A 24,031-nucleotide genomic window follows, 5' to 3' on the forward strand; every position below is an offset into this window, starting at 1 on the left:
ACTTGGGCCGGAAGCCCGGAACAACTGGTTCTGCTTTTGTTTTCTGTCCCTTTTTTTTACCTCTTTTTATTATGGGTGTGGCCCAGCAAGGTCGGGGAAATGTTTTTCGTAGTTTCGGAGTCGCGAGCCACAGCGTACATAGCGCTCTGTACATCCGAACTGCAAGGGCAGTTTCGGAGTTTTGACCTTTTTTTTCTCTTCAGCTCTGTCCCACTGTCTGGGACTCGGTCCTGCTGCTGTACCGTTCTCCCCAATCTTTTATGCAAAAGCAGAGCACCTGCTAATTAATCTCGTCAAAAGAAAAATTCTCACGGATTGTCGAGCGTTCATTCTCCTCGTGTTGAGGCTATTTTTGTCCCCGATGGCCGATGCAGTCAGATCGACAGTAAAACCTGAAGCGGAGATTGTCCGAGCCCGCTTAGAAGTTTATTCTGCAACTTACCCGGCGGTACACTGGCGCGAGGAGCAGCTTCACAATCATTAGCAGCCCGGCCAGCCACAGCCAGTACACAGCGCGCCGCGAGCATGATGATCGAGCGAGTACACACGCAACGACTGCTAGCTGCCTCTTCTGGATGTTAGTCAGTCTATGTTTGCATATGCAGCACTGCAATAAGCTGCAGGTAGCTAGCTAATGGATTAACATGGCCGACAGCAATAGGGATCATGACCTCTCTTTCGGTGCCAAGCTTTCATGCATTGCAGCCGTGTCCAAGGCTTTTAAGCTGCTATAACTATAGCTAGCAGCAGACACATGTGAATGTGACCCCTCGGAGCCTAGCTAGCTAATGCTGTTCCATAGTGCTCTATCAGATATTCAGATATACAGGTAATATATACTGTTCATTCATGGTAAAATTAATGGATCGAGATGTTTCAAATATACTACGGAGTACCAGCTTCGATCACCCGATGCATGCTTTGATATTGCTTATAGAACTCGTCACCTAGATCGTCATAATTAACAGCTTGATCGATCAGGATATTACAGCTCGATCGACGCGTGCATCAGGCATGTTCATAATGCAAGTATTATATGGCTAGCTAGGCTATCTAATTAACCAAAGGCAGCACAAAATGCTATCACGCTGTATATATATTGATCCAGCCAGCCTTAACAGGCGGCCGGGATTTCGATCTGTTCCGACGTACAGTACGCAGATCGATCGGCCGGTCAGAAGTAGGTGAATGCGCAGGCGCCGGTGTGCTCGCCGCCGCCGGCGTCGTCGTCGCTGCAGGGGGTGTGCGTGTGGCGGCCCTCGTAGGTGGTGATCACCATGCGGCAGTCCTCCGACAGCCGCTCCACCCGCTTCTTCACGCGGCAGTTGCTGTGGGTGCACCGGTAGTAGCTCCTGCGTGCGCACGCACATGCATCACGGATCAAACGTAACACCATCAACCAAACCAAATTTTACAATGTTTGCTTCCAATCGAATAAAATCAAAATTGGAACAATATATGTACTACTTATATATGGTGCCTGATGATCAATTCGTACTAGTATTAAAATTGATAATCTGGAAACGGAAAAGAGTAGGTACAAATTAAATTTGTGCACCATTAGTCCCTCCTATATATGGCACATTCGGCGCCTGAGGAAACATATTGCAGTATGAAAATGTCTGCAACATTTGTCCTACTGGTGCACATCCATATGTATGCATATGCTTGTACACTCGCTTGAACTATTTGCCGCAGATCATGAAGAATGGCAGTGCTAGTGTACCTCTACCTCCTAAACGAAAGATTGATGAGAGCTAGCTTGACCAAGCAGAAAAGAGGCTCTTTGCAGTTTCTGTAATTTTTGGCCGTATACTGGCAGGTGCGAAGTGTGCAGTTGTTCAGGGCCTCCAAATCTAACCTTGATGTTAATTAGCTAACAGTAGATATACAAGCCTATTAAACACATAAAGGAAAAGCCATGAAAAGAAGCGAAGGAAAGAGAGCAAAGGCCCAGCTTCTCCTGGACGTGCGTGTCGTTCGTTCACATCCAGTCTTGTTCGGCCGTTAGTGATCTCGATCGATCGATCGATCAGTTATCGCAGGCCCTCACGTGCAGATACTCTTCTCATCAGTGATCCAACATCGATTATTCTGAAGTATTGTAAAAAATAATGTATTGCAGAGGAAATATAATTCAGTGGGAGTATATTTTAATTATGCAACATATATTTATCAATTTTAGGGCCACATTTTATATTTCGCACCAGAGCCTCCAAGATACGGCCCTGTGGAGATTGCACCAATATGTGGCTGCCTCCTTTTGGCATGGTCGGCATCATTGCATGATGACCCTAAAGTGCAGCACCGCTTTCACTGTTCGATGTTTTACGCGTCTATATGTACTTATTAATATAATTAAGAGCCACTTGATTTGCTGGATTTCTCAAAACAGGACATCATAAGAAGAAAGGCATGCCGGCCGGCCGGCCTCTGCGATCATAGAATTGAGTTAATTGCGTAGGCCAACATGTTTTGGGATTGCAGTGACACACACACACACACACTGGTCAGGGCGTCCGTGTAGTGCTTTGACAGGGATTCATGGTTTCTCCTAATCTCTCACATGGACTGCCCAAATTGACTAGATGTAGTGCTTTGACAGGCATCATGGGCCCACTGGTCAGGGCGTCCGTGTCAGCAACTTGCCACGCCGACATGCCAACGTGGCCAGCACGGTTTCATAAGATGCGAAAGAGTGTGCGAAAGAGTACCCGAGCCAACTCTTTCGCATCTTATGAAACTGTGCTCGCCATACAACTAGCTACCCCCCATATCAAAGTGACAACTACGGTAGCATACCAACTCTCTGTCGTTTAGTGTCGTTCGAGTGATCAACATCAAGAAGTTAGAGCCCAGTGACGTTTTGCTATGAAGTTTCGAGCGGTTCCAATGACTTCTTGCAGATTCTAGTACATGATGATTTGAGGGTGATTGGGGCCAGGGGTAAGGATTGGATGGGTATTTTTCCGCACAAATTAACCTTGAATTCCATAGTTGGGGCAGGATGGTAATGACTACAATTGTAAGCTCACCGTTGGCGTGCTGCCGTGGCAAGTTGCTGACATGAACATTCGACCGATGGGCTCGGGATGTCAGGAATGCTATCATCAGAACACCAAAACGGGAAGCTTGAGTGCCTCGCGTGAAAGGTTAGGGAAAAATTGTAATTTCGCACAGTTAACTATTTGGGATCTAAAACTATAGAAATTTGCACCAAAAGGTGCTTGATTAATTATAAATATATAGGATCCTATATATGATACATAGAAATTTCCTTCAGAATTATGTCCAAAAAGTGAGTCGGGGAAGAAATTGTGGTTACTAATCCAACCAATATAAAAAATTCTATAGGAAAATTCCTAAGAATTGAATTCTATAAGATCATAATAATGATGCTATATTGAACTAAGGGAAGTTTATTTTCCGTCCACTAAATATAACTAGTATAGTTTTGATCCCCCAACTCTAAAACCATATAAACTTAGTCCCTCAAGTGTCAATACCACATAGTTTTCGTCCTTTACCTTAACTTAGATGGTTTTGATCGAAAACTTACCACCATGGCAAAATATTGACCGTTGACCAATGCCATGTGATCTGGCTAGGTAGCCAAGACTTAAAAAAACTTGATGTGACTCGCATGCTCTTGCACTGTGATGGTGAACTTAGATCATAACAAAGAAAAGTCTCTTTATTTCATCATATTTCTATTTTGAGTTGGTTTTATCAGTCTTGAGCTGAGTAGACAGATGACGTGGTATTGGTCAACAGGCTAGCTTAACATTTTGCCAAGTAGGCAGCCAGTCTCCGAACTTGCCAAATCAGTTATATAAAATCGCTAGGGGGTGGGGGGGGTGGGGGGTGGACAAAGGACCAAACTATACGGTATTTATAGTCGGAGAACTGAAATTTCCTGGTTCAAGGGACAAAAACCAGACATTTATGCTAATATTGAAGGGATGAAAATGTATTTTTCTCTTGAACTAATGATGCATTTAATTAGTTGTCTTTTGAACTTTACAAAATCATACAAGCATCAAAGAGGCACCCTTGAATTAGTAAGCTTTTTCTTTATTGATCAGATGGTCTAGAATGATTCTTCATGCCGATGTATCTCTTTATGCATCGAGCACCGTCTAAACCCTATGCTATATCATCGTCTCGTCCATGTCTGGTTTTGTGGTTCAGATCTACAAAAATGTTGGTTCTGCATAGAGCACATTCTTGAAAACATTATATACTCTCTCAATCCCAAAATAACTGACGTGCATTATACATTCTGATTGACAATTTAGTTAGCATAATTGTGGTTTCCCTATATATATCAGCTTCGCTCTAGTTAGGCTTTTAACTTAGTATTAGATGATCGGTTCTTAAAGAATAGCCACGGAACCATATTAAAAGAAGAAGAAAAAAAAGGCAAAAATGGACCAGAAAACGGGATTATCATACACCACAATGCCAAACACAAACACAAGACATATCAATGAAACAAAAAAATGTAACAACACTGGCACATTAAATCACAATATTTTAGTTAGTTCATGAATCTCCTGAATAGAGTACGGAGTATATTCAGGATGGATCAGGATGTCCATGTATCCCTGAAACTGGAAGGTCACGGGGGAGCTACGCGTGCATCCGTGAAAAAAATTCAGGTGGCATATGTAGTATACTAGCAGTACAAGAAGAATTACGGAGTACGGAGTATAGGTTATATATTAGGGTAAGCAGCACAGCAGATGGACGTGTGTATATACCTGGGATGAAGGCTGTTCTTGACGACCTTCTGGCCATACTTCCTCCACTTGTAGCCGTCGTCCAGCACATCCACGTCGCTCCTGGTCTGGAAGCAGAACCGCGGCTCCCTCATCTTCCTCCTCACCTTCATCTTCCCCTTCTCCGCTCCCTTCCACCTGCATGCCGGCACACCACCGTCGATCACATCGGTCTCATCGATCAGACCCGGGAAACCCTAGCTTCTTGTTGTGTGGTGGTGGTTAACCACACACGTCCACAACACGCCGGCCCGCTAATCTAGCAATACAGTACGATCATACCATGAGCTCGCGCCATGTCTAGTTGCAGTGGTGGTAGTAGTACTAGCAACCTCGTTTCCGGCTCTCGCCGCCGACGTGCCCACCTGAGAAAAAACAAGATCTCCGAGAAATCAAGTAAGAACAGCTAGCTCAGATTAATTGGGAAGGGTCGAAAGCGATATCGTGTCTATGATATGCACATATATCGAGTTGTAAAAAAAACAAACGTACAGGCGTCAATTACCTCTCCGGCGGCCAAGGGCGCGAACCCGGTTTCCGGCTTGTCGGAGGCGGCAGCGGCGGCGGCAGAGTGGCAGAAGGGGATCCCGGGAAGCAGCGGGTACAAGCCGCCGCCACCATGGTCGGAAGAAAACATCACGCCATGGTTCACAGACTGTTCTTGGACGACCAACGGCATCTGGAGAAGCTTGTGCTGCTGGTTCGGCAATGGAGCAAGAAAGGGGGGAAGAGGAGGCGGAGGCGCCGTGTACGGATCGAGCGCGTAGAGGCTGGGAAGGCACGCCTCCAGCCGGCTAGTCCCTTCCATGCAAGATCGATCATGCAAGGGATGGATGGATAAGAGCGAGCGACCTAGCTGATCGGGGGCATGAGATGCCAAGAGAGACACACAGAGAGGTAGGTAAGGTGATTTCTTGCTCAGGTTAGAGAGAGATGGAGAGAAGGAGCAGTGGGCAAGCTATAGCTGGGAGAGGGACTGGACGACAGACTCCTTTAAAGAGCCTTTTGCTCAAAATTGTGGTGCTTGTTGCTGTAGCTGCTGGATCGTGCAGATTCGTCGATCAGCTCCTGCTCTCTCTTTCTGCCTCTCCTTTTTTTTTGTAACTTGTGTCGTGATGTTTACCTGTTATAAACTAGCTAGTGTCTAGACATGCTTTGTCCGAGGATACGGAGTTTTCACCAACTATTATGAACAAGGTCTGACCTTAGCTTAGGACAGACAGTATAATATGTGCAAAAAAGAATACCCGGGACCTTAGGATAGACAGTATAAATCCTCTGATCCTGAGCAGGTTATATATATCATTAATAATTAGGCACCATCATGAGCTAGCTGCGATCCTAATCGTCACCGCGACAATTGCAGGACAGACAACCTCTATATGGGTCGCTCACAATATATTGAAGTTGGAATTGATTGTCTAGAGATTTATGTCCTAATTTGAGCCTCGGCGTCACCATAGGCTAATGTACTCCTCGCACTTTTTTTTGCGTGACACGTTAGTGTTACCACTGTTGCACACATTTGTCCTTTTTTCCAGAACTTTGTACTTAGGGTGTCAAGTGGGATCCCACCAATTCCCACTTATAAGCCAATTTCTAAATTTTAGTTCAGGTTTTACGCCAAAATATTGTACTAGCAAATTCCTTTTGAACTAGAAGTGGGACATAAGCGGGATCCCAATTACATCCCTAATTGTACTAAACATTGATTTAAGAATTTTTCACCAATGCATCCCATTTAAGAAACATTAATGTGACAGAAGTTACCCACCATTAACCATTTCTCTGAAAAGGAGGCGTTAATTTCCGTCACAACTTCCGTTGCTGTTTTCAACTAACCTTCTCCCTAATTTGCACAAAAAAATAAAATAAAATCAAGAGTTGCTCGAAAAATATATTCAGGAGTGACATATCATTACTACTGGGGTGCTTGTCTGGGCACAAGGCATATTGCAGTGAGATTGTACCTTTTGCTCCCTGCAATTGCTCAATAATTGTGGGGGAGTTCCACTAAAAAGGCTTGAACGCACACTCCACTCTTTTATTGAACCTTTATTGAATCGTCACCGTCCATATGCCATGCATGATGCATCAAAGGACACACACAACTCGTCGACACGAGCGACCAACCGATGTGCTGATGTGCACACAGAATTACAGATGGATGAGGATGATAGATACCTGTGCTGTTGTGTGCATGCAGAAATGCTCCACCTGAGGATCGCATGCAACAACTTTGCCATACACACTACGGGAGAAACCGGCAAAGCCGGAGGCCAGGAGCCGCCGGCAAAGGCTTTGCCGGAGTCAGCACGGAGATCCACCGGCAAAGGATTCTTTGCCGGCGGCTTTCGCACGGGTCCGTCAGCGAAGCCTTTGTCGGCGGCTGAAACAACGGCCTCCGGCAAAGAAAAGGAGATCACGGCCGCAGTGGCGTTAACGGCTGGGCCCACGTGTGGCCGGCCCGGAAGGGCCCACGCGTGGCCAGGTAAAATGCCGCCGGCAAAGGGTTGGCACGTGGCACGCCGTGAGCCGGTCACGCGTGCCAGGCGGTGGCCCACCTGTCGGCCTTTGCCGGCGGCCGGCGGAAATGCCGCCGGCAAAGGTTGGACATGCGGCACGATCTGGGGCATGCCCACGCTTAGACTTTGTCGGCGGCCAGGACTGTGACCATCGGCAAAGGATTTTTTTGTTTTTTTTATTGTAGCAATTAAAAATATTTTGACAGCATATATATATAGATATATATTCAGACACATCACAGCAATACATCCACACAAAATCATTAATGCATACACATATAGCATTCACATCACAAGCATATAAACATCTCATGAAAGTCCAAAAACATCACATATCTTACAACAAAAGTATTACAAGTGTTCATCACATGGTAGCAATATATTACAAGTGTTCATACATGAAAAGAAGGTGACTCGGCCACCTTCAACATCCACCACCCATTGCACCAGTAGAAACCTATGGAATAAAGTTGGAATAGTATAATTAGATATAAATAAAGGCATTGAAGTGACAATTGTAATATTTGAAGCAGAACTTAGCCATTTGGCTAAAAAATGGTGCAATGGTCACATAAATAAGTGCAAATTGGGTTCAATCTAAACAACAATATATATTGCTCTATGTATTTACAATATGGTTGATTTACATCACAACCAAACAAAAAAAGGAAAAAATAATATTCTTTGCCGATGGCTAATAATATTAGAGCCTTCGACAAAGCATCCTATGCCGGCGGCTATTTATCGTGGCCGCCGGCAAAGGGTTATTTCTTTTTTTTCGCTCGGTTCAATTCGAACGGGGGATTTTTGGAAGAAAAAAAACAAATTTGGGCTTTGCAGGCACCTTCCTCGCGGCCACCGGCAAAGAGTAATTTCTTTTTTTTTTTAAATTTCGTTCGCGCTGGTGTCCAAATTTGAACGGGACGCGCGGGAAAAATTTGGGATTTGTCAGCGGCATTTCTCGGTGGCTGCCGGCAAAGATTTTTTTTTTCCGCCGGCCGTTTCGCCCGCCGTTAACCGCGCACGCGGGCCCACGTGCAGGGTTTCTTTGCCGTGGGCCTTTCTTTGCCGACGGGCTTTCCTAGGATTTGCCGGCGGCCCATCCTATGCCGTGGGCTTTTCCGCCGGCCCACGGCATATCGGCTTCTTTGCCGCCGGCAAAGAGTGTTGCCGCCGGCAACTCCACGTTTTCCGGTAGTGACATATTTATATGCACAAATTTGTGCTAGACATATAGTAAACACCTGAGACAAACAATCTTTCCATTTGCACTGGAATCTTGCTATGCTATATAGCTCCTCACCGGGAAAAACATGTGTACAGTTCTCTTCCATGTACAAGAGAGGAAACAGGTGCAGAATTGGTTCCCAATCATGCATCTGCAGTAGCCACTGGGCAGTAGTGCTTGTGGCCATTCTGCAGTTCTGCTCGTGCTAGCTCATGGTCGCACGCATGATACACGGATTGAAAACTAGAAGAGAGGGATCAAAATAACAGATAGGCCTCAATGGGCAAGTGGTGGGGATAGCTGCAGCCAGCCAGCAACCGTGGCCAACCAAATGCATTGCAGCAGCACTCGCAGTGATGTTTTTCCAGATTAACCTCCAGCTAGCTGCAGCGAGAGGGAATTTTTATCATTGCAGCTGCTGCAAAAAGCCTCTTCTTCAGCGCCATCCTGTCTCGATCCCCATGTACCTGCATGTATCTGAGCCCACTTGCTTTGTCCTCCCCTCGATCATGTAGCAGCAACTCTCTCTTTTTATCTCCTGATTCCCAACTCCAATCTAATCCAATGCATATTTTTGCAGGATTGGATCCATATCAGGGGGATCCTCCAAGGCCAGCGTGCAATTGGTCACGAGCCACGAGGGGAGAGAGACAGGAAGCATGTGATTGTGAGGAGCAGTGGCCAGTGGGGCTGTACAGTTTCCGTTTGCCAAGTCTTTCTGCATGCATGGTGTTCCTACAAAGGGAGGAGCATATATAAAGACTGCAGAGAGATGAACAGACAGTAGTAAGCATACTGGGAGTCTACTACCACAGTCTACAGTCTACAGAACCAGCAAGAAAAGAATAGAAACCTAAAGTAGTAGGTTTAGCTGAAGCAGAACAGTACTGTATGGTAGGGAGAGAGTAGCTAGGCTGAGTGTTCTTGCGTGCAGGTCTGCAACTGGAGTATTTTCTTTGTCTGATCCTTGGCCGCTTTTTCATCGATCCATGGCTGGTCGTTGCTTTCAGTCATAGTCATCTTGGCAAAAAAAAAAATGGACATCATTGCTCAGATAGACAGCGCGTTTGTCTGTTTGCTCTGGAGAAGGGAGGCATGCCGCCGCAACAACAAGGTGGAAGAGCAAGGACCAAGCCAGGAGCCCGGCAAGGATTTCTTTTTTATCGTTACGGACAAGTGAAATTTTGGGAAATCTCAGTTGATTTTCTCACCGTGACATGTCAGGCGATGACACTTTTTTTGCATGCAATCTTTGCAAGGCGGAATCGCAGTGTTATCTCGCCTGGCATGTTTCAACAAGGTGGTTAGGATAATAGTCTCATCATTTGAACATAAACTACATCGTTTACCCCCCTGTCGGTTCCGCCTTGCAAAGAGTATATGTTTGGTTAAATTAACTCTCCGAGACCACGATAGAGCGAGGTACTGGAGAAATCCATTTTCGTTATTTTTAGGGTATCTAAAACTCGAGGTTAGGAAACCATTTCTTGGAGCCATATTTTATTTCGATCATGAACCAATCACTCTGTACTAGGAGAACAGATCGGTTTCAAACTCGATCGATGCATGGGCATGCAAGATCACACTTCCTTTTGCTTTTCGACCGGGTTCTTGCCTTGTATAATAATAACCGATGCCCGGAATCATGAGCCGCTCGAATGCCTCCAAATCCAAATGGCTTGCATATCTTGCTCCTTCACACTCGACCGGCCTAGCAACCAGACTATGATGGCGCACCCCATACGTCTCCCCTACGGGCCTCTCCATCTCATGATGGTGATTCGGCCCTGATCGGGCCCATATGTAGCCTTTTTTCGTACGACATGTGTGTGGGTGACTGCGAGACGTGTGATGCACATCGATCGATCTGCATGCATCCTACGATGCTAGCTAGCTACCACCTCGAGATTTCTGAAACAGATAGCGTGCATCTCCATCTGAAGTTTCTCTTTCTTTTTCAATTTTCATTACTCTCGATCGATCTGGTACGGTGGTACCTACGTACGCACACACGAGGCCGAGGGGCATGAAGACGTGTGATCCACTAGATGATAGAGGAAGCGACCAATATAATCCGAACGACGATACGGCAAAAAAAAAAAGGGCTAGTGCAGGTTGCATGCTGGCGCTTTTGTAATTGGTGGCGGTGTGGGCGCCCGCCGGCCGGCCGGGGTCGCAGGCTTTCGGCGCCCCCACCACACGCCGGTCGCTGCCCGCGGAGGAGCAGCATCATTGCTCTTCGGGGGACACAGACAGACGCACACGAACCGCACCCCGGCCGGGCGGCCGCGCACGCACGACACTACGTACGCACGGGACGTTGGTTGTTGGTTGCGGCCGTGCATGCATTGCAATATTGCATGCCCTACCCTGCACTGCACGCGGCAAACCACACGGCACACGCTACGTACCCGGCCGGCTCGATCGCCCGCGCCGCTTCACGTACGTACGCACGCCTCGCATTGGATCGTCAAATCACGCGTGCGCGATCGATCGAGGCCATTTGCCCATGCGTGCCGGTCGGCCCTCGATCAGCCGGTATACACGTACGCTGTTTTGCCATTGTCTACGGGCGGGGTTGTTGGCTACTTGGCTTGTTGCGCGTCACCCAGTATTTTCAGGGAGTACATACTACATACAACGACGTAGTACTGCATACAACGCCACGTGCATCGGAGAGTATCGTTGCAGTCTTGCAGAGGAGTGAGGATCTGCCACATATCGGTGCAATGCATGCCCTCGTTCACATGAGCGGCCGGACCCGTGAAGACAAGAATCCTCGCAGAGAAAGGCTCCCAGACAGAGACAGACGTCCACGGTCCACGTCCATCTATCTATCTATGCGGCAACGTACCGTGTACGAGTACTCCGTATTATATTAGCCTACTCATTATTCCATTTCAGCGGCAAGGAATCGTAGGTAGCCTAGCCCAAGATGGCGTACGCGAACACGCGGGCAAAAGGAGGCGCCAAGAGACACGAACACGAGCTAGACAGGAGGGGGTAGTGGGGGTGCCCCATGGATGACGTACGGAGGAGATCCAGCGCCCAAGATTTTCTCATCGTGACATGCAGCCTCTCCTCATGTCGATCGACAGACACTACTACCAGTCTACCAGATCAGAAAGGATCAACGACTCGATCAGAAAGGAGTAGTAATATCTAATCCGATCTCCGGGTGTCAGGAAATGACCTGATGTGATCGCGAGACCCCCCATCCGATCGATCTCGAGGCCTGGACTGGGATCGTTGCACATCTGCTCCTGATGCAGCGTTTTATCCGTTGATTGCTCGCTTCGTGTCGCCTTGCTGGAATGCATGTGCTTTGTCATTGCTAGGAAAGCAATCAGAACTCAGGCTAGAGTAGAGTAGACCAGTAGACTAACCACGGATCGACGCCAAATGTCCTGGGTTTGTTTCGGTCTTTTTTCTTTTCTGAACTGACCCTTACCTCAACAGAATTGGAATTGGCAAGGATGACCCTCATCGAACCACATTGTGAAAAATGGGCTGCGGAAAGGCCGGCGATTGTCGCGTCAGAAGGTGATAGCAACCTAGCGCTAACTAGACTGGCGGAAAGGGCCCCTTTGGCTATGGGCCATGAGGGAGAAAAACCTTTCACCCGCTAAAAAGATGGATCCGCCATTTCATTCGGCGTTATTACCCTTCCGCAGTTCCGCCAGCCCAGCCTTTTCCACCATCTCTGTTTCCGCCAACCCATTTTGACGTCCAGTTTTTTAGTGTGTCAATCTTGTCGGCGATCAACAAGGGGTTAAACTCGCTTAAAGAAACAAGGGGTTAAAACAACTATGTTTATATATATTTATATCTACCTGTGGGAAAAAAAAGCATAAGACAAATTTTCAGTCACTATTCATGTCCGGATTTGTCTTTTTTTTTTACCGGAGATTTGTCTTTTTTTTTGTTTCTATGTGTATCATGGATTTGACTCTAAACTTTTATGGCGTTGTAGACACCTATCTAATGAATTCACTCATATTTTTTTCATTTTTTAGGAGCACCGGGAGATTCAGAAAAGTGCAGCACTCCCAGCATTTTTCATAGAAATTCGGAGGTCGCTTAAACACATTTTTGTTTACTGCTTTTATTTGCTTAGTACTCCCTCCGATTCTAAATTGTTGTCGAAATATTACATGTATCTAGACTCTTTTTAAAAATAGATACATCCATATTTGGACAAATTTGAGTCAAGAATTTAGGATCAGAGGAATAGTTACTAGTGTGTTTATCTGATCGTAGCAAACACTTGTTACTTTATTTTTTGCTTCCTAGGTGAACACGGGCGTCACATATATTCATTATCGGAAAGCCAAGGGCTCGAAATTCTGAAACTTTCGACGTCAAGCTTCCACTCAATTTCCAATAGATTCTTTGGGAAGTCTGCATTTAAAAACTAAGCTTCCTTACATCTTGTATGTTTGCTTTGGTTTGCCTTCTGAAGGTACGGTGGTTCCGCCATATTACTCCCAAATGAGTATTTTTCATCTGAGTTCAGTGATATTGATAACATCAGTATACCCTCCATGGACACACAAATATGGGTATTTAGTGCAAAAGATGGATGCAGCAACATTATCTATGACAGTGGCTACAGTTTTTTTTTTCACAAGGCAGATGGATACTCCCACTTGAACTTTGAATACAGAGAAACCTAGGAACTGCCATTCTGTAGCGAGAAGACCCGGTGTCTGGGACAAAATGTTTCCAAAAACATCCTACAAATACTAATAGAATGTCCCAGCTGCAGTTCAGATAGCCGGTTACTCTTAAATGTCAGGTCAGAGAAAGCCCAAACATGCAGATCCAGGAGCTCAGGATATCAGAAGTTGGTCCAACAGACCACAGAAGCACATCCGTGATCCTATATTGACACACATGAGCTCAATGTACATGGGTTCGCAGCAGGGCAAAGTGAGTACATAAGCATTGGGATCAAGTGACCGCAATGGAACTAAGAAATAACCTCCATCGGTTTACTCTTTATCACTGTTAATTAGTGGAAGATAACACCATAAGCAATTGAGGTGACGCACTGATGCACCCGCCTGGCTTCGCCCATGAGTCCGCAGGGCAAAATTCTTTAGATATGAAGACTTTCACTACACATAGTGCTGTACTGATGTTAGGTGAGTCTTCGCTACTTCAGTTGCTAACGTGTGAGGAAACAGTACGACGGCATGTCCTCAATTTGTTGAATATCTTCAAGTAATAGCTCTCTCTCGAGCTGGCGTCGTGTAGATTTAATAACAGCCTGCAGTTAGAGTATCACAGTTTGGTAAGGAAAGAAGGTGCTTGGTACGAAGAATGTAACCAGGAGATTTCAGATTGAAGAAATACATACGTTGAAATCCATATACGTGGCATGCATTTCAAGCCATTTACGGTCCATCAGCTTAAAGGTTATGCAATAAAGAATGTCAAAAGCTCGATCATTCTCTGGAAAAAATTAACAAGTGTTAGATGTTAGTATCTATAGGTACTTGAAATATTAGCAGCACTCCCTTACTATGATGATGTGTTACTTATTACACCTGCAGTGTCATCTGATATTGAGGACATAAATTTCTATGCTATGGAAGTCATTTTGTTTTTGTTTGCCAAAGTTCTGACTGCCCTTAGTTCATCTATGTGCATTGAAACATGAAGAGCAGTCACGTAAGATTTCAATATTTCCCAAATGTTACAGTAAAACACTGACTGTACCTATAAGCAGATTTAGGAACACTGCTCCAATCAAAGACCTTGGCTTAGCTGCAGGAGAAATCAGTATCAGTAACTGTGCCACGAATACACTTAGTTACTTCCAATTGCAAAACTAGTTTACAGTTTTTGTCTCTCTTGAACATAGGGAAACAATAGCTACAGGTAAATCGCTCAGCTAATTAAGAAACACAGCAAATTTGAATGAACAAACCTGCTTGAAGGTCAAGCATCTGAATGAGCATGAATGTAATATTTACACCAGCTACAGCAAATGGATATTCCCACAAAGCTCTGTCACCATTCTGCTTACAAAGGAGCTCCTCAAAGGATTTCTGCACATGAAGTGCCTTATTGAGATGAATGAAAGGCTCAACACATAAATATTAGCTATCTATTAGGCCAATCAGATATATTATGGATTATTTTCTCCACAGCACAGCTATTTTTCAAAGGATCATTAGCTGCTCAATTGCCAAACGAAGCTAACCCAACAGAGCCCTGAGATTCTTTCCTGCTCTAGCATTAGGGAGAACAAGGGATGAATCTGAACCAGCATTAGAGGTAAGGGTTATGTACTCACTGGATAGTTCCTAGCGAAGTAAAGTAAATTCTCCAAAGAGATAAATCCACCGCCCCTGTATTTCCAGCGTAGCGTGCAAAATTAACAAATACATTATTTGATAAAATGCATGTATGGTAATAAAGGGGAAACAACAATACCTGAAATCTGTGGATGGATCTTTCCCTTGCCAGCCCATCTCCTTCCACTGATCTGATACTAGTCCAAGAAGTTCAGTTCCAGGAAAAGAAGCATGCCAAAGGGCTTTCAGTGCTTCCTATAATGAACAAAGGTGTTATGAATGGGTAAGTAACATCTTGCGGACTGTCTAGTGCATGTGGTGACGAATTAGATATAACTGATCATATGGAACATAAAAATGTAGGCTGACATTTCCTATATCAAAACAAAAAAGAGATAGCTATAGTTCTTTCGGGGGTCCAGTACCAGGAACAATTAATAGTACTAGAGAACAAACTATATGCATGCATGTGCTGTTGCATTGCCGGATCAATCGGCTAATGTACTCATATACCAAAATACAATTTCCTTAGGCTTTTTAACATACCTAAGGGCCACAGTGAGTCTAACTAAATTGATTGGTAAACTACATGTTCAGTATATTGAGTTGGTTTCCATGCCCTGATACTCTGGAAATATCAAATTTTCCTTTTCCCATTTTCCGGTGAAGCAAACATGAGAAAAGAGCTATTTTGTTAGGTAACTCATGTATATGATGTGAACCCACTGGTAACTCTTATAATCAGAGAGAACAAAGCTTCTACAGGATTTTGACGAGAATACACGTGTTCATTTAAAATACAGCAATAAAGGTGTCTTAAATAGCACATTATAACAAACAATCAAACACATCAGTGGCGATATCACCCACAGTTCAACAGCACATACCTGATGTTCTCTGTTTTTACTATCATAAGGCACCTCTATCCGGTTCTGTAATCTTTGTAGGCACTCTTCCTGCAATAGAAATTAATTGCTGTCACATTCGTGCAGGAACCTTTGAAGATCAAAGTCCTAAAGACTACCACATGACATTCCAAATCCAGAAAGTAGTACTTCCTTCATCCGGAATTAAGTGACTTGGATTTGTATAGAAACAAATCCAATTCACTTATTTCCGGACAGAGGGAGTATTATTTAAAACGTTGCACGAAAAGGCAGTAAAATGAGATTGGCATAGCTGAGTTTTCGTGTTCTTATCAGAAGCTAGGATTCGAGGGACCAATCATGCCGTGAGTCCTGAGCACAAGTATAATGAAATACAACAATTGCTTTGTATGCTCTGGCACTCGCTGTGTTTCCAGTAAGCGTTTCATTCATGCCTCAAAACGAATGCATTGTCGCTCTCATTACAAAGCTAGACTCCCCAGATCTCCGCATCGACGAGAAATACACAAAAACGAGAGCATAGTTTCACCTGAATCGGGGTCAGATCGAAGGAAATGCGCGTGTCGCTGTCCCTCCTCTGCACGCACACGCACGAAAAACCCCTCCCGATCCACGCCGTCGACCCCGACACAACATCAGCTGGAACAGAAAAGACACATCGACGTCAGCCTCTTTCCTGAAAAATAGCAAAGGGGGATCCGAGCGGAATCACACACCCACGCGACCCACGTACCCGGTGATGTGTGGTGGCCGGAGAGGCGGCGGACGGCGAGGAAGGAGCCGGCATTATGGTCCATGTGGCGCGTGGGCGCTGCTCTCTCCGCGCTCCGGCCTGCCCTGCACCTCCCTCTCTTCTCTCCCTCTCTCTTCTCTCTGGCTCCTGTGCCTACCCAGGCTGTGACTACCTACGCGCAGGGATCAATCAGCGCGGGAACCCATCGCTGGCTGCGGCTTCCAACCGTGGCGGGCGCGAGATCCCAAGGGCGAATCACGAGAGAAATAGGGGGACGGACTCCACGACACGAGGCCTTGCGGCACGGCGCTCTCTTATCTCCGCCCTCTCTCGGTGGCGTTCGTTTCGCTGGCAGCTTGGCTCTTCTGGTTGCCCTTGGGCCTTGGCTTTGGCTGCGGATAATTGCGTTCGTGTCCTGTCACTTTCCTTTTTTAGCTAGATCTAACCAACTGTAAATCTCATGCAACGAGCACATGGTTCTTATTTTGAAAGTTTTTTTCCAGAGAATTTTTTCCCAAAGTTTTTTTTGTTTGAAATAAGATTATACATTGTTATGTCAACAGTTTGTTCAGTTACTCTTGCACTCCATGCACAAGCTGTATGGTTGCAGGATTTGAGTCACATTCGCTTGCTGATCTGTTGGCCTGTTAATTGACATTTCTTGAGAGGGAAATCAGTCAAAAGCTACTAGTAAGCAAAAGTAAAGAAGAAAAAGGTGGCCATTGATGAGATGCCCCAACTCATCCAGTGCTTTACCTTGTGTTTGAAGCTTGCTCAGGCGATTATTAGAACCAACTAGAGTAGAGCTCACATGAAGCATGATTGCACATCAAGATGATTATTCCCACCTACTGTGCAAAGATAAACCTCCAGGATAAACTTGAACATATAGACAGTACTACTAAAGAACCTTTTCATGGAGCATGACCGTGCAATGCCTTTTTAGCATGTGTTCATTGTAGCAAGCAATAGATGCCATGTTAACAATACTGGAATAATAAAGGAATGCAAAAGGTACTCCTACTTTGTTCTTATAATCCCTACATGTCCTGTAGGCGAACTCTTTTTATAAATTGAGCAACAAGGTTAAGAGTGTAAAACTGTAAACGGAGTTGCAATGTTCTTGTCTTCTTTCTTAAGGTCTCAAGTACATCTATTGCATGTTTTCCTTTCTACATGGTTCCAAATCTGGGCTTCTACATCTGCTCCGTGACAGTGAGCCATGACCATGTTCCAGTTCCACCCCTGTTCTCCAACAAACAAGCTAAAAAAATTATATTGACAATCAAATTAAGAAAACATACAGATCTAATCAAAGGGATAACCTTTTCTTGCACATTGTACAGGATAGTGCATGAACCTGATAGCTAATATTGCTTATAGGGGTTGTACCTTCATTTGTCTTTAGAGTAGTTCAAGCTAATGTTTATTCACAATTACTGACCAAGGTCATAAACTTGTCCCCCAAAGCATCCAAGATCTAGAGAAAGTGCGCTACGGGTGGAAGATTGTCAGCAAGTTCCATTGCAAGTGGTCTAAATAAATCAATCTAGATGAACCATTTCAGAGCATTTAAATATGGCCATGCACATGGCAAGCAAATGCCTAGGTTTCCTCCTGAGCTTGTTTTTACCTCATTTTCTTAGTGATGAAACTGAAGCCTGCAGATTCAACAGAGGCAAGAAATTTTAAAGCTGGTCTATGATGTACATCAACTGGCACACAGTTTTATTGTAACTCATGCCTCCATAGACACTGCTGCTGCTAGCTACACTCCTATCCAGAAACGAAGGCGTTAATAGAAACAGAAAGCTCAAGGAAAGAGTCAAAATCTTTGACTTATGGTGGAACTGGTTGATTCCACCTGCGCTTAACTTCTGTTTTTGTCCGAACCTCTCTGAGCTTCCCATCGGTTCCATAGTCTCTCTCCATCACCAGATTAATCCCTTCGTCCGAGTACCAACTAACTCCTATACAGAGTATACCGTCTTTATCCACGTCAACATAGGCAGTGACACCACCAGGTAACCAAAGTACAGTCACATCTTGCATGTCGAGCATCTCCTCCTCCCCAAAGAAAACTGAACTCTCTGGCAAGGTTCTCTTCTTCATGGTTTCCATGCACAAGTATACAAAGGGGGCTCCACCCTCTAGTTCTTGTATCTCCTCACTGTAAATTGGTGTTGCACTGACTTCATATACTTTCCATGAGCCTGTCAGTTCTGATGGTTTTGTCCGCTTTCTTTGAGAAAAAGGTCTAACATCAACAGGGGCATCGCTGCATGGAAGGTATGTGTCATTAAGGAAAACCAAATCATTAAGTTCATTAATCTACAGGAAAATTGATGGGTCTTGTGGATGATGGGATCATTGCTGAGACATGAAGATTTTGTTGCCAAACTACAAGGAGGCCAAGATCTTCTGGAAAACAATCCAGATCGTCAGGACCAAACCATGCACAAGGTGGATATGAGAATGCATTGAAGGCTTTCAAAATGAAAAGCATAATCAGAAGATGAAATGAAGCAGTGGCAGCCAAGATTTCAAAATAAAAAGCAACTTCAAAGGACACTCTGTTATGCCATTCTATGTCCTTTCTGGATTGGTGGTACCAATCTAGAATTATTAGAAAATGAACTCATCATTGCTGAACCCCTATACCCTACAGTTTCCCTCGCAAAAGTTCATGATTGTCGAATAGCAATAAGATATATGCCATGAGCAGAAAAACAGGTTAACTTGTAGAAATGGATAACAGACGTCTTACTCTTCAACATGGATATTTGCTGGGCTGGTCCATTGTTCTTCGTACATAGCAACCCTCACAATTTGTATATTAGCTCCTCCTTCATTGAACTCAATAGTATGCACAATACGTAGCCTTTTGTGGCATCCTTTGACCAGACACTAAACAGAGTTCAATGACATAATCAGTTATTGATTGGCAAATCAAAACTCATAGAAGTACAACACAAAGTGTTGAAAGGCGAAGGTTAAAGCTTAAAGGCATGTAGACATGAAATTGTACCATATTATATACATATACATAACATTTATAATTACATAACATTTATAATTCCCTTCCATAATAGTTGCAGCAGTGCTCTCAGAAGACATGGAAATCATTTTCTTAAAGACCAACTAGTCATTTAGTAGCTTCCTCTACATATATTTCTGTAAGACTAGATGAGACAGAGTCTTGTAAGTTGTAACCAAGCAAAGAAACAGGAGTAAGTATCTAGCACACCATCAGAAGCATGTGCATCACTGTCACTGGCGAATGGTGATTTCACTATTCAGAATTCTATACGGTTCTATTTACATCAATATGCAATAGTTATCAGTCACCCGTTAGGTTCATTCCTCTGTAAGATGCCCCAAAAAAAATCCTGAAGGAAAGCATCAATCAAAAGATGATTCTCAGTCAAGAATATGATATCAGCCTAGCCTTCAATACCTCTTATTGTAGTGCGCTTGAACAGGCGAAAAGGCCCATCTAATAAAGCTTAACTAGTAAAGTCATGGCATGCACCTCACCAATAATTTTTCATAAAGGTGTTAGAGCCTGAACCATTGCAAGTTAGCATATGTGAAGAAGCATCCTTACATTGCAGTAACAAGAAACATATTCAGTGGGAGATCAATAAGAAAACCTAAGTACAGTAACATACCTGCTCAAACTTATAAGTTGGCGAAAGGAAGTATTTAGATTCATCATATTCACCAATTGCTATATCAAGCGGACCTCTAGAGTATGATCCATCCTGAAAATGAAGCATGCAGTGGACAAAGGAATTAGTGAATTATTCAAAATTTACAAAACAAGAAGAAATGCGTAACACTGAGTTAAAACAGGAAGATGGTAGCCCAGTCCCACAGCGAACACTAGTGACCAGTTAAACAATGTGATTGATCAATAAAGGATATACTTAATTTCACTAATATATTTAACTTAAACGAAAGTCAGGGACCTCAGGGCTAGTTTGACATAGGTGAAGTAAATCTCGACAGATAGATTGTTCAGCTTATAGCTGTAGCCATGTAGGCCAAGGCGCAGTAATGAACTAATGAGATAAACTCTATATCTTGCCCAGAAGGCCAGAAGTTTCCCTCTATCAGTTTTAGTTTTTCTTGCATGGCTAATTTGAGCTCAGAAACTTAGCTTGAATACAAATTGGCTCTTCAAGTTAAACTCATCTAGGTAAAATAAGGGAGAGCCTAAAGCCCTAAACATGTAAAGCAGTCCAAAGATGCAAGACAGACATGATTCCCCCAGATCTAGATGGTGAGAATGCACCCATGAACATCTATTAATAAGCGTTGTTGCACTGAAGAACAACCTGCTGAGAGGTTCCAGGTTAAACATCACAAGTTCACAACAAATTGGCTTTTCTAAAACATCATTCAATGTCTAACAGCCGGAAATAGGTCGTGGGTATGAATTAACAAATATGTAAAAGCGTATGATTTTTGGTTCAGTTAGTTATCGTAAACGTAATATACAGAGTAAGCAAGGACAATCATGAAGTTGTAACAATCATGAAGTTGTAACTTGTACCGGCAGAATGAAACACAATGTTCAGGAAACATAGGGATAAAAAAGACAGAAAAAAGGTGAAGAGAAATGAATCCCACCTCAAAAAATACGATCCCAGGTTCCATAGTAATAGTATCCTCATCAAGTACCTCGCTCTTCTTAAGATCAAAGGATTCATGCGCAGGCAAATCAACAGTTACTTTCTCACTTGAACTGTCATGATTCCAACCATAATGCCCGGCACTCTGCTTCTCAGCTTCCCCATGAGGATTGAGCTGCACCCAATTTGTCTTCCTTTGGATTACGGACCCATGAACATCATCATCCATCTTCTCAATTTGAGAAAGAGTGTAGCAATCGTAAAGGTATTCCTCTTTGCTTCCCAGTCCAACAGGCTCCATCTCTGCTGTGATCGGCGAGAACACAGCTCCGACACCCTTCCATATGCCACTCAAGCTACTCGCAAATGTATCCCAAGAAGGCATTATAACAGGTTCCTAAGATCAAAGAAAACAATAGTCTATATATCAGAAACTCAATCGAAAGGTATAAATTACTCACATGCTAAGTGCTGTTGGATGGCAAGTGGCAACTATGCTTTGCCCAACTCATTCTCCATAATTTCACGCTATTTGAAGCAAAGAGACATCAGTTGACAAAAGTGCACAATAGACTACTGACTAAAATGTCTAATTATGTAGCAAGCTTTGGTAACTGCAATAAACACACCCTATAACTGAAGCAATTGAGGAGATTTTGTATGGCAGATTGGAATCCCGGCACGATTCTCCCCGGAAATGGTTTTGCAGGCCAAATTGGAAATACGTATCCATCGTACAATTGCAGCGAAATTAACTACTCGTGCCCGTTGGTAGTATCAACGTACCTGGGTCTGGAGCACGGTCTCGACATCCACCAGCATGGCTCCGGACACCAAAACCCTCGAGCCCGCATCATTCTCCTTCCTCCTCCCGGGAAGCGGCGGCGGCAGACGGCGCCCGCCCGGACGCCTGCGGCGACGGTTCTTCTGGGACCGGTCCTTATGCGCGGCAGCGCGATCGTTGTCTACGCTCCAGACGTTCTCCTTCCCCCTCGACGACGCCCTCCCGCCCCCGGCGGCGCACGAGACGGTAGCCCTAGATACGGAGGAGGGACGGCGGCGGCCGGGGCCCAACACAGCGAGGCTGCCCCCGCACGCGCCCAGGCACGGCGGCTGCATGCTATATCTCGATAGCCGATAGGTGGTGCTAGGCGCAGCTGCTCCGGCGGGTGTGCAGTGCAGAAGGAGCGAAAGCGCGGCCTGAATTCTGGGGATAGTGCTCGGCGAACGCTGTTACGTTGACATGCGGGCCCCGCGCGCAGGAGTCAGGACGGAGGCGGAAGGCGGAGGAAGGGAACCTCTATGTTCGTCTATTAGAAACTGCTTTTCCAGCGTTTAAGCGTATACCAAAAATACGCTTTCGGGATCTCGGAGTCTGATACGCTTTCTAAGCGGAAAGACACTTTTCTAGAGAGCCTTTGTAGTCTTGCGGGAAAACAACAAGAAAACTGAGTGCTCCCTCCAATCCTAAATTGTTGTCGAAATATTACATGTATCTAGACACATTTTAAGAATAGATACATCCGTATTTGGTTAAATTTGAGTCAAGAATTTAGAATCAAGGAGTACTGAATACTGACCGGTGGACTGCACAATGCGGACACATTAGGGGCCAGTTTAATTAATTTCCTTCGTTGTTCTCCTGGCACAGAACAAATACTGTGGAGTGGAGTACTTCACTTCATCACAGCCTCACAGGTCGAGGTCCGTCTCAGCCAGACTCCAGCTTCCTCCACGTACGGCGATAATTCAGGGCCACTGGGTCACCGACACCCAAATGCCCGAAGACCCAAACCCACCGTCGCCCAAATGCCCGCCAGCGCCGCCGCCGCGCACCGCATCAACGTACGCGCGATGATTGATGGCGCGGCGGTTGGCCCGGCCCTGTCGAGCAGCTAAGCTTGGCTAACTTTTGCGAGGTCGATCGCGTAGGGCGGTCTGGCCGTCTGGTCCGGAAAAAGCGACCGCGCCTATTTTCATTCCAATTATTAGGAGGAAAAGCTCGCCCACCCTACGCGTTCCTTCGTTCTAGCAGCCACGTTCCACGCATGCATGCATGCCACCGACAACGCTAATCAAGGCGTTAAGAACAGCCAGTTAATGGCTGCAGTTAATTATCTCTGACATGCATGGCACAGCGAAAGTACTGTCTCCGTACGTGCACGGTCCACGCGGACAATTGCTTGGCTAGCTACCTCCGGACATCGTCATTATGTTTGTGTCGGTTGATGATCATTTTTATTTCGTTCTTGAGATCGACCTCGATTGGTGATCATTTGGCAATTCTAGCAGCGGCTAAGAGATCAATTAGTAGCTGTTAGATGAAGCAATCACGTGGGTTAATTAGAAGGATACCTTTTGAGTTTTGTCTCCGATGAAAACGGGGTACGTAGGCAATGGGCTTGAAGAATAACCCTCTCAAAATAGTTCCTGCCACCGACGAGCAGTGATCGTAGTGCTACTAGTACTTGGTAGTTGGAGAGAAGGCGGCAAAGAAACAAATAAAGCGGAGGGTTAAAAGGGTTAGCTTTGCTTTCCTTGCAATGCATGCAGGGTCCCTCTAGCCTTCAAATGTTTGTCATGACTCTTGCCATGCCACGATACAGTGTGATGGAAAGGGAAATCATAAGCTCAGTTAGGTTGGTGCATGCGCTGCTGCTGGTGGTGCAGTAATGCATGCCTAATTAATCATTGTACCAGTGCCATGTATCCAAGTGAGCCCTGGTGAGGCTAAACAGAAGAGGCTCCCAAGACTGGCGCGATATCCAGCCATCCAGGCTGTCCACTGAGACTTCTCTGCCACATGATGGCCAGGATCTAGTTTGTGAGTCCCCGTCAGGCGCAATTGCGAGGACAGTAGCTAGGATCAAGCCTCAGTGGTTGGAAAAGGGTTAAAATCTTGGCGAAAACCATGGCATTGGCGTGAGGAGAGCTG

The 24,031-nt window shown here is 45.0% G+C and overlaps 3 protein-coding genes across 3 annotated transcripts; all 3 read right to left on the reverse strand.

Moving 5' to 3' along the window:
* Positions 1-824: 824 nt before the first annotated feature.
* On the reverse strand, positions 825-5,825 carry LOC100842931 (probable WRKY transcription factor 12). Its single transcript, XM_014896045.2, has 4 exons — positions 5,287-5,825; positions 5,064-5,146; positions 4,764-4,919; positions 825-1,352 (listed from the first exon to the last, which is right to left on the reverse strand). Exons 1-4 carry the CDS (start codon positions 5,587-5,589, stop codon positions 1,175-1,177), a joined length of 720 nt encoding a protein of 239 aa, XP_014751531.1. The 5' UTR covers positions 5,590-5,825; the 3' UTR covers positions 825-1,174.
* Positions 5,826-13,295: 7,470 nt separating this feature from the next.
* Positions 13,296-17,369, reverse strand: LOC100830380 (ELMO domain-containing protein A). The gene is made up of 9 exons (XM_003580217.4): positions 16,460-17,369; positions 16,256-16,365; positions 15,727-15,795; positions 14,979-15,094; positions 14,839-14,893; positions 14,470-14,590; positions 14,259-14,306; positions 13,897-13,991; positions 13,296-13,806 (listed from the first exon to the last, which is right to left on the reverse strand). The coding sequence occupies exons 1-9, from the start codon at positions 16,521-16,523 to the stop codon at positions 13,705-13,707; spliced, it is 780 nt and encodes a 259-aa protein (XP_003580265.1). The 5' UTR covers positions 16,524-17,369; the 3' UTR covers positions 13,296-13,704.
* Positions 17,370-18,108: 739 nt separating this feature from the next.
* LOC100830892 lies at positions 18,109-22,344 on the reverse strand. The gene is made up of 5 exons (XM_010241897.3): positions 21,883-22,344; positions 21,095-21,493; positions 20,131-20,223; positions 19,227-19,366; positions 18,109-18,737 (listed from the first exon to the last, which is right to left on the reverse strand). The coding sequence occupies exons 1-5, from the start codon at positions 22,213-22,215 to the stop codon at positions 18,299-18,301; spliced, it is 1,404 nt and encodes a 467-aa protein (XP_010240199.1). The 5' UTR covers positions 22,216-22,344; the 3' UTR covers positions 18,109-18,298.
* Between the last annotated feature and the right edge of the window lie 1,687 nt (positions 22,345-24,031).

The sequence above is a fragment of the Brachypodium distachyon genome, chromosome 5 (genome assembly GCF_000005505.3).
Source record: "Brachypodium distachyon strain Bd21 chromosome 5, Brachypodium_distachyon_v3.0, whole genome shotgun sequence".
NCBI classification, from domain to species: Eukaryota; Viridiplantae; Streptophyta; class Magnoliopsida; order Poales; family Poaceae; genus Brachypodium; species Brachypodium distachyon.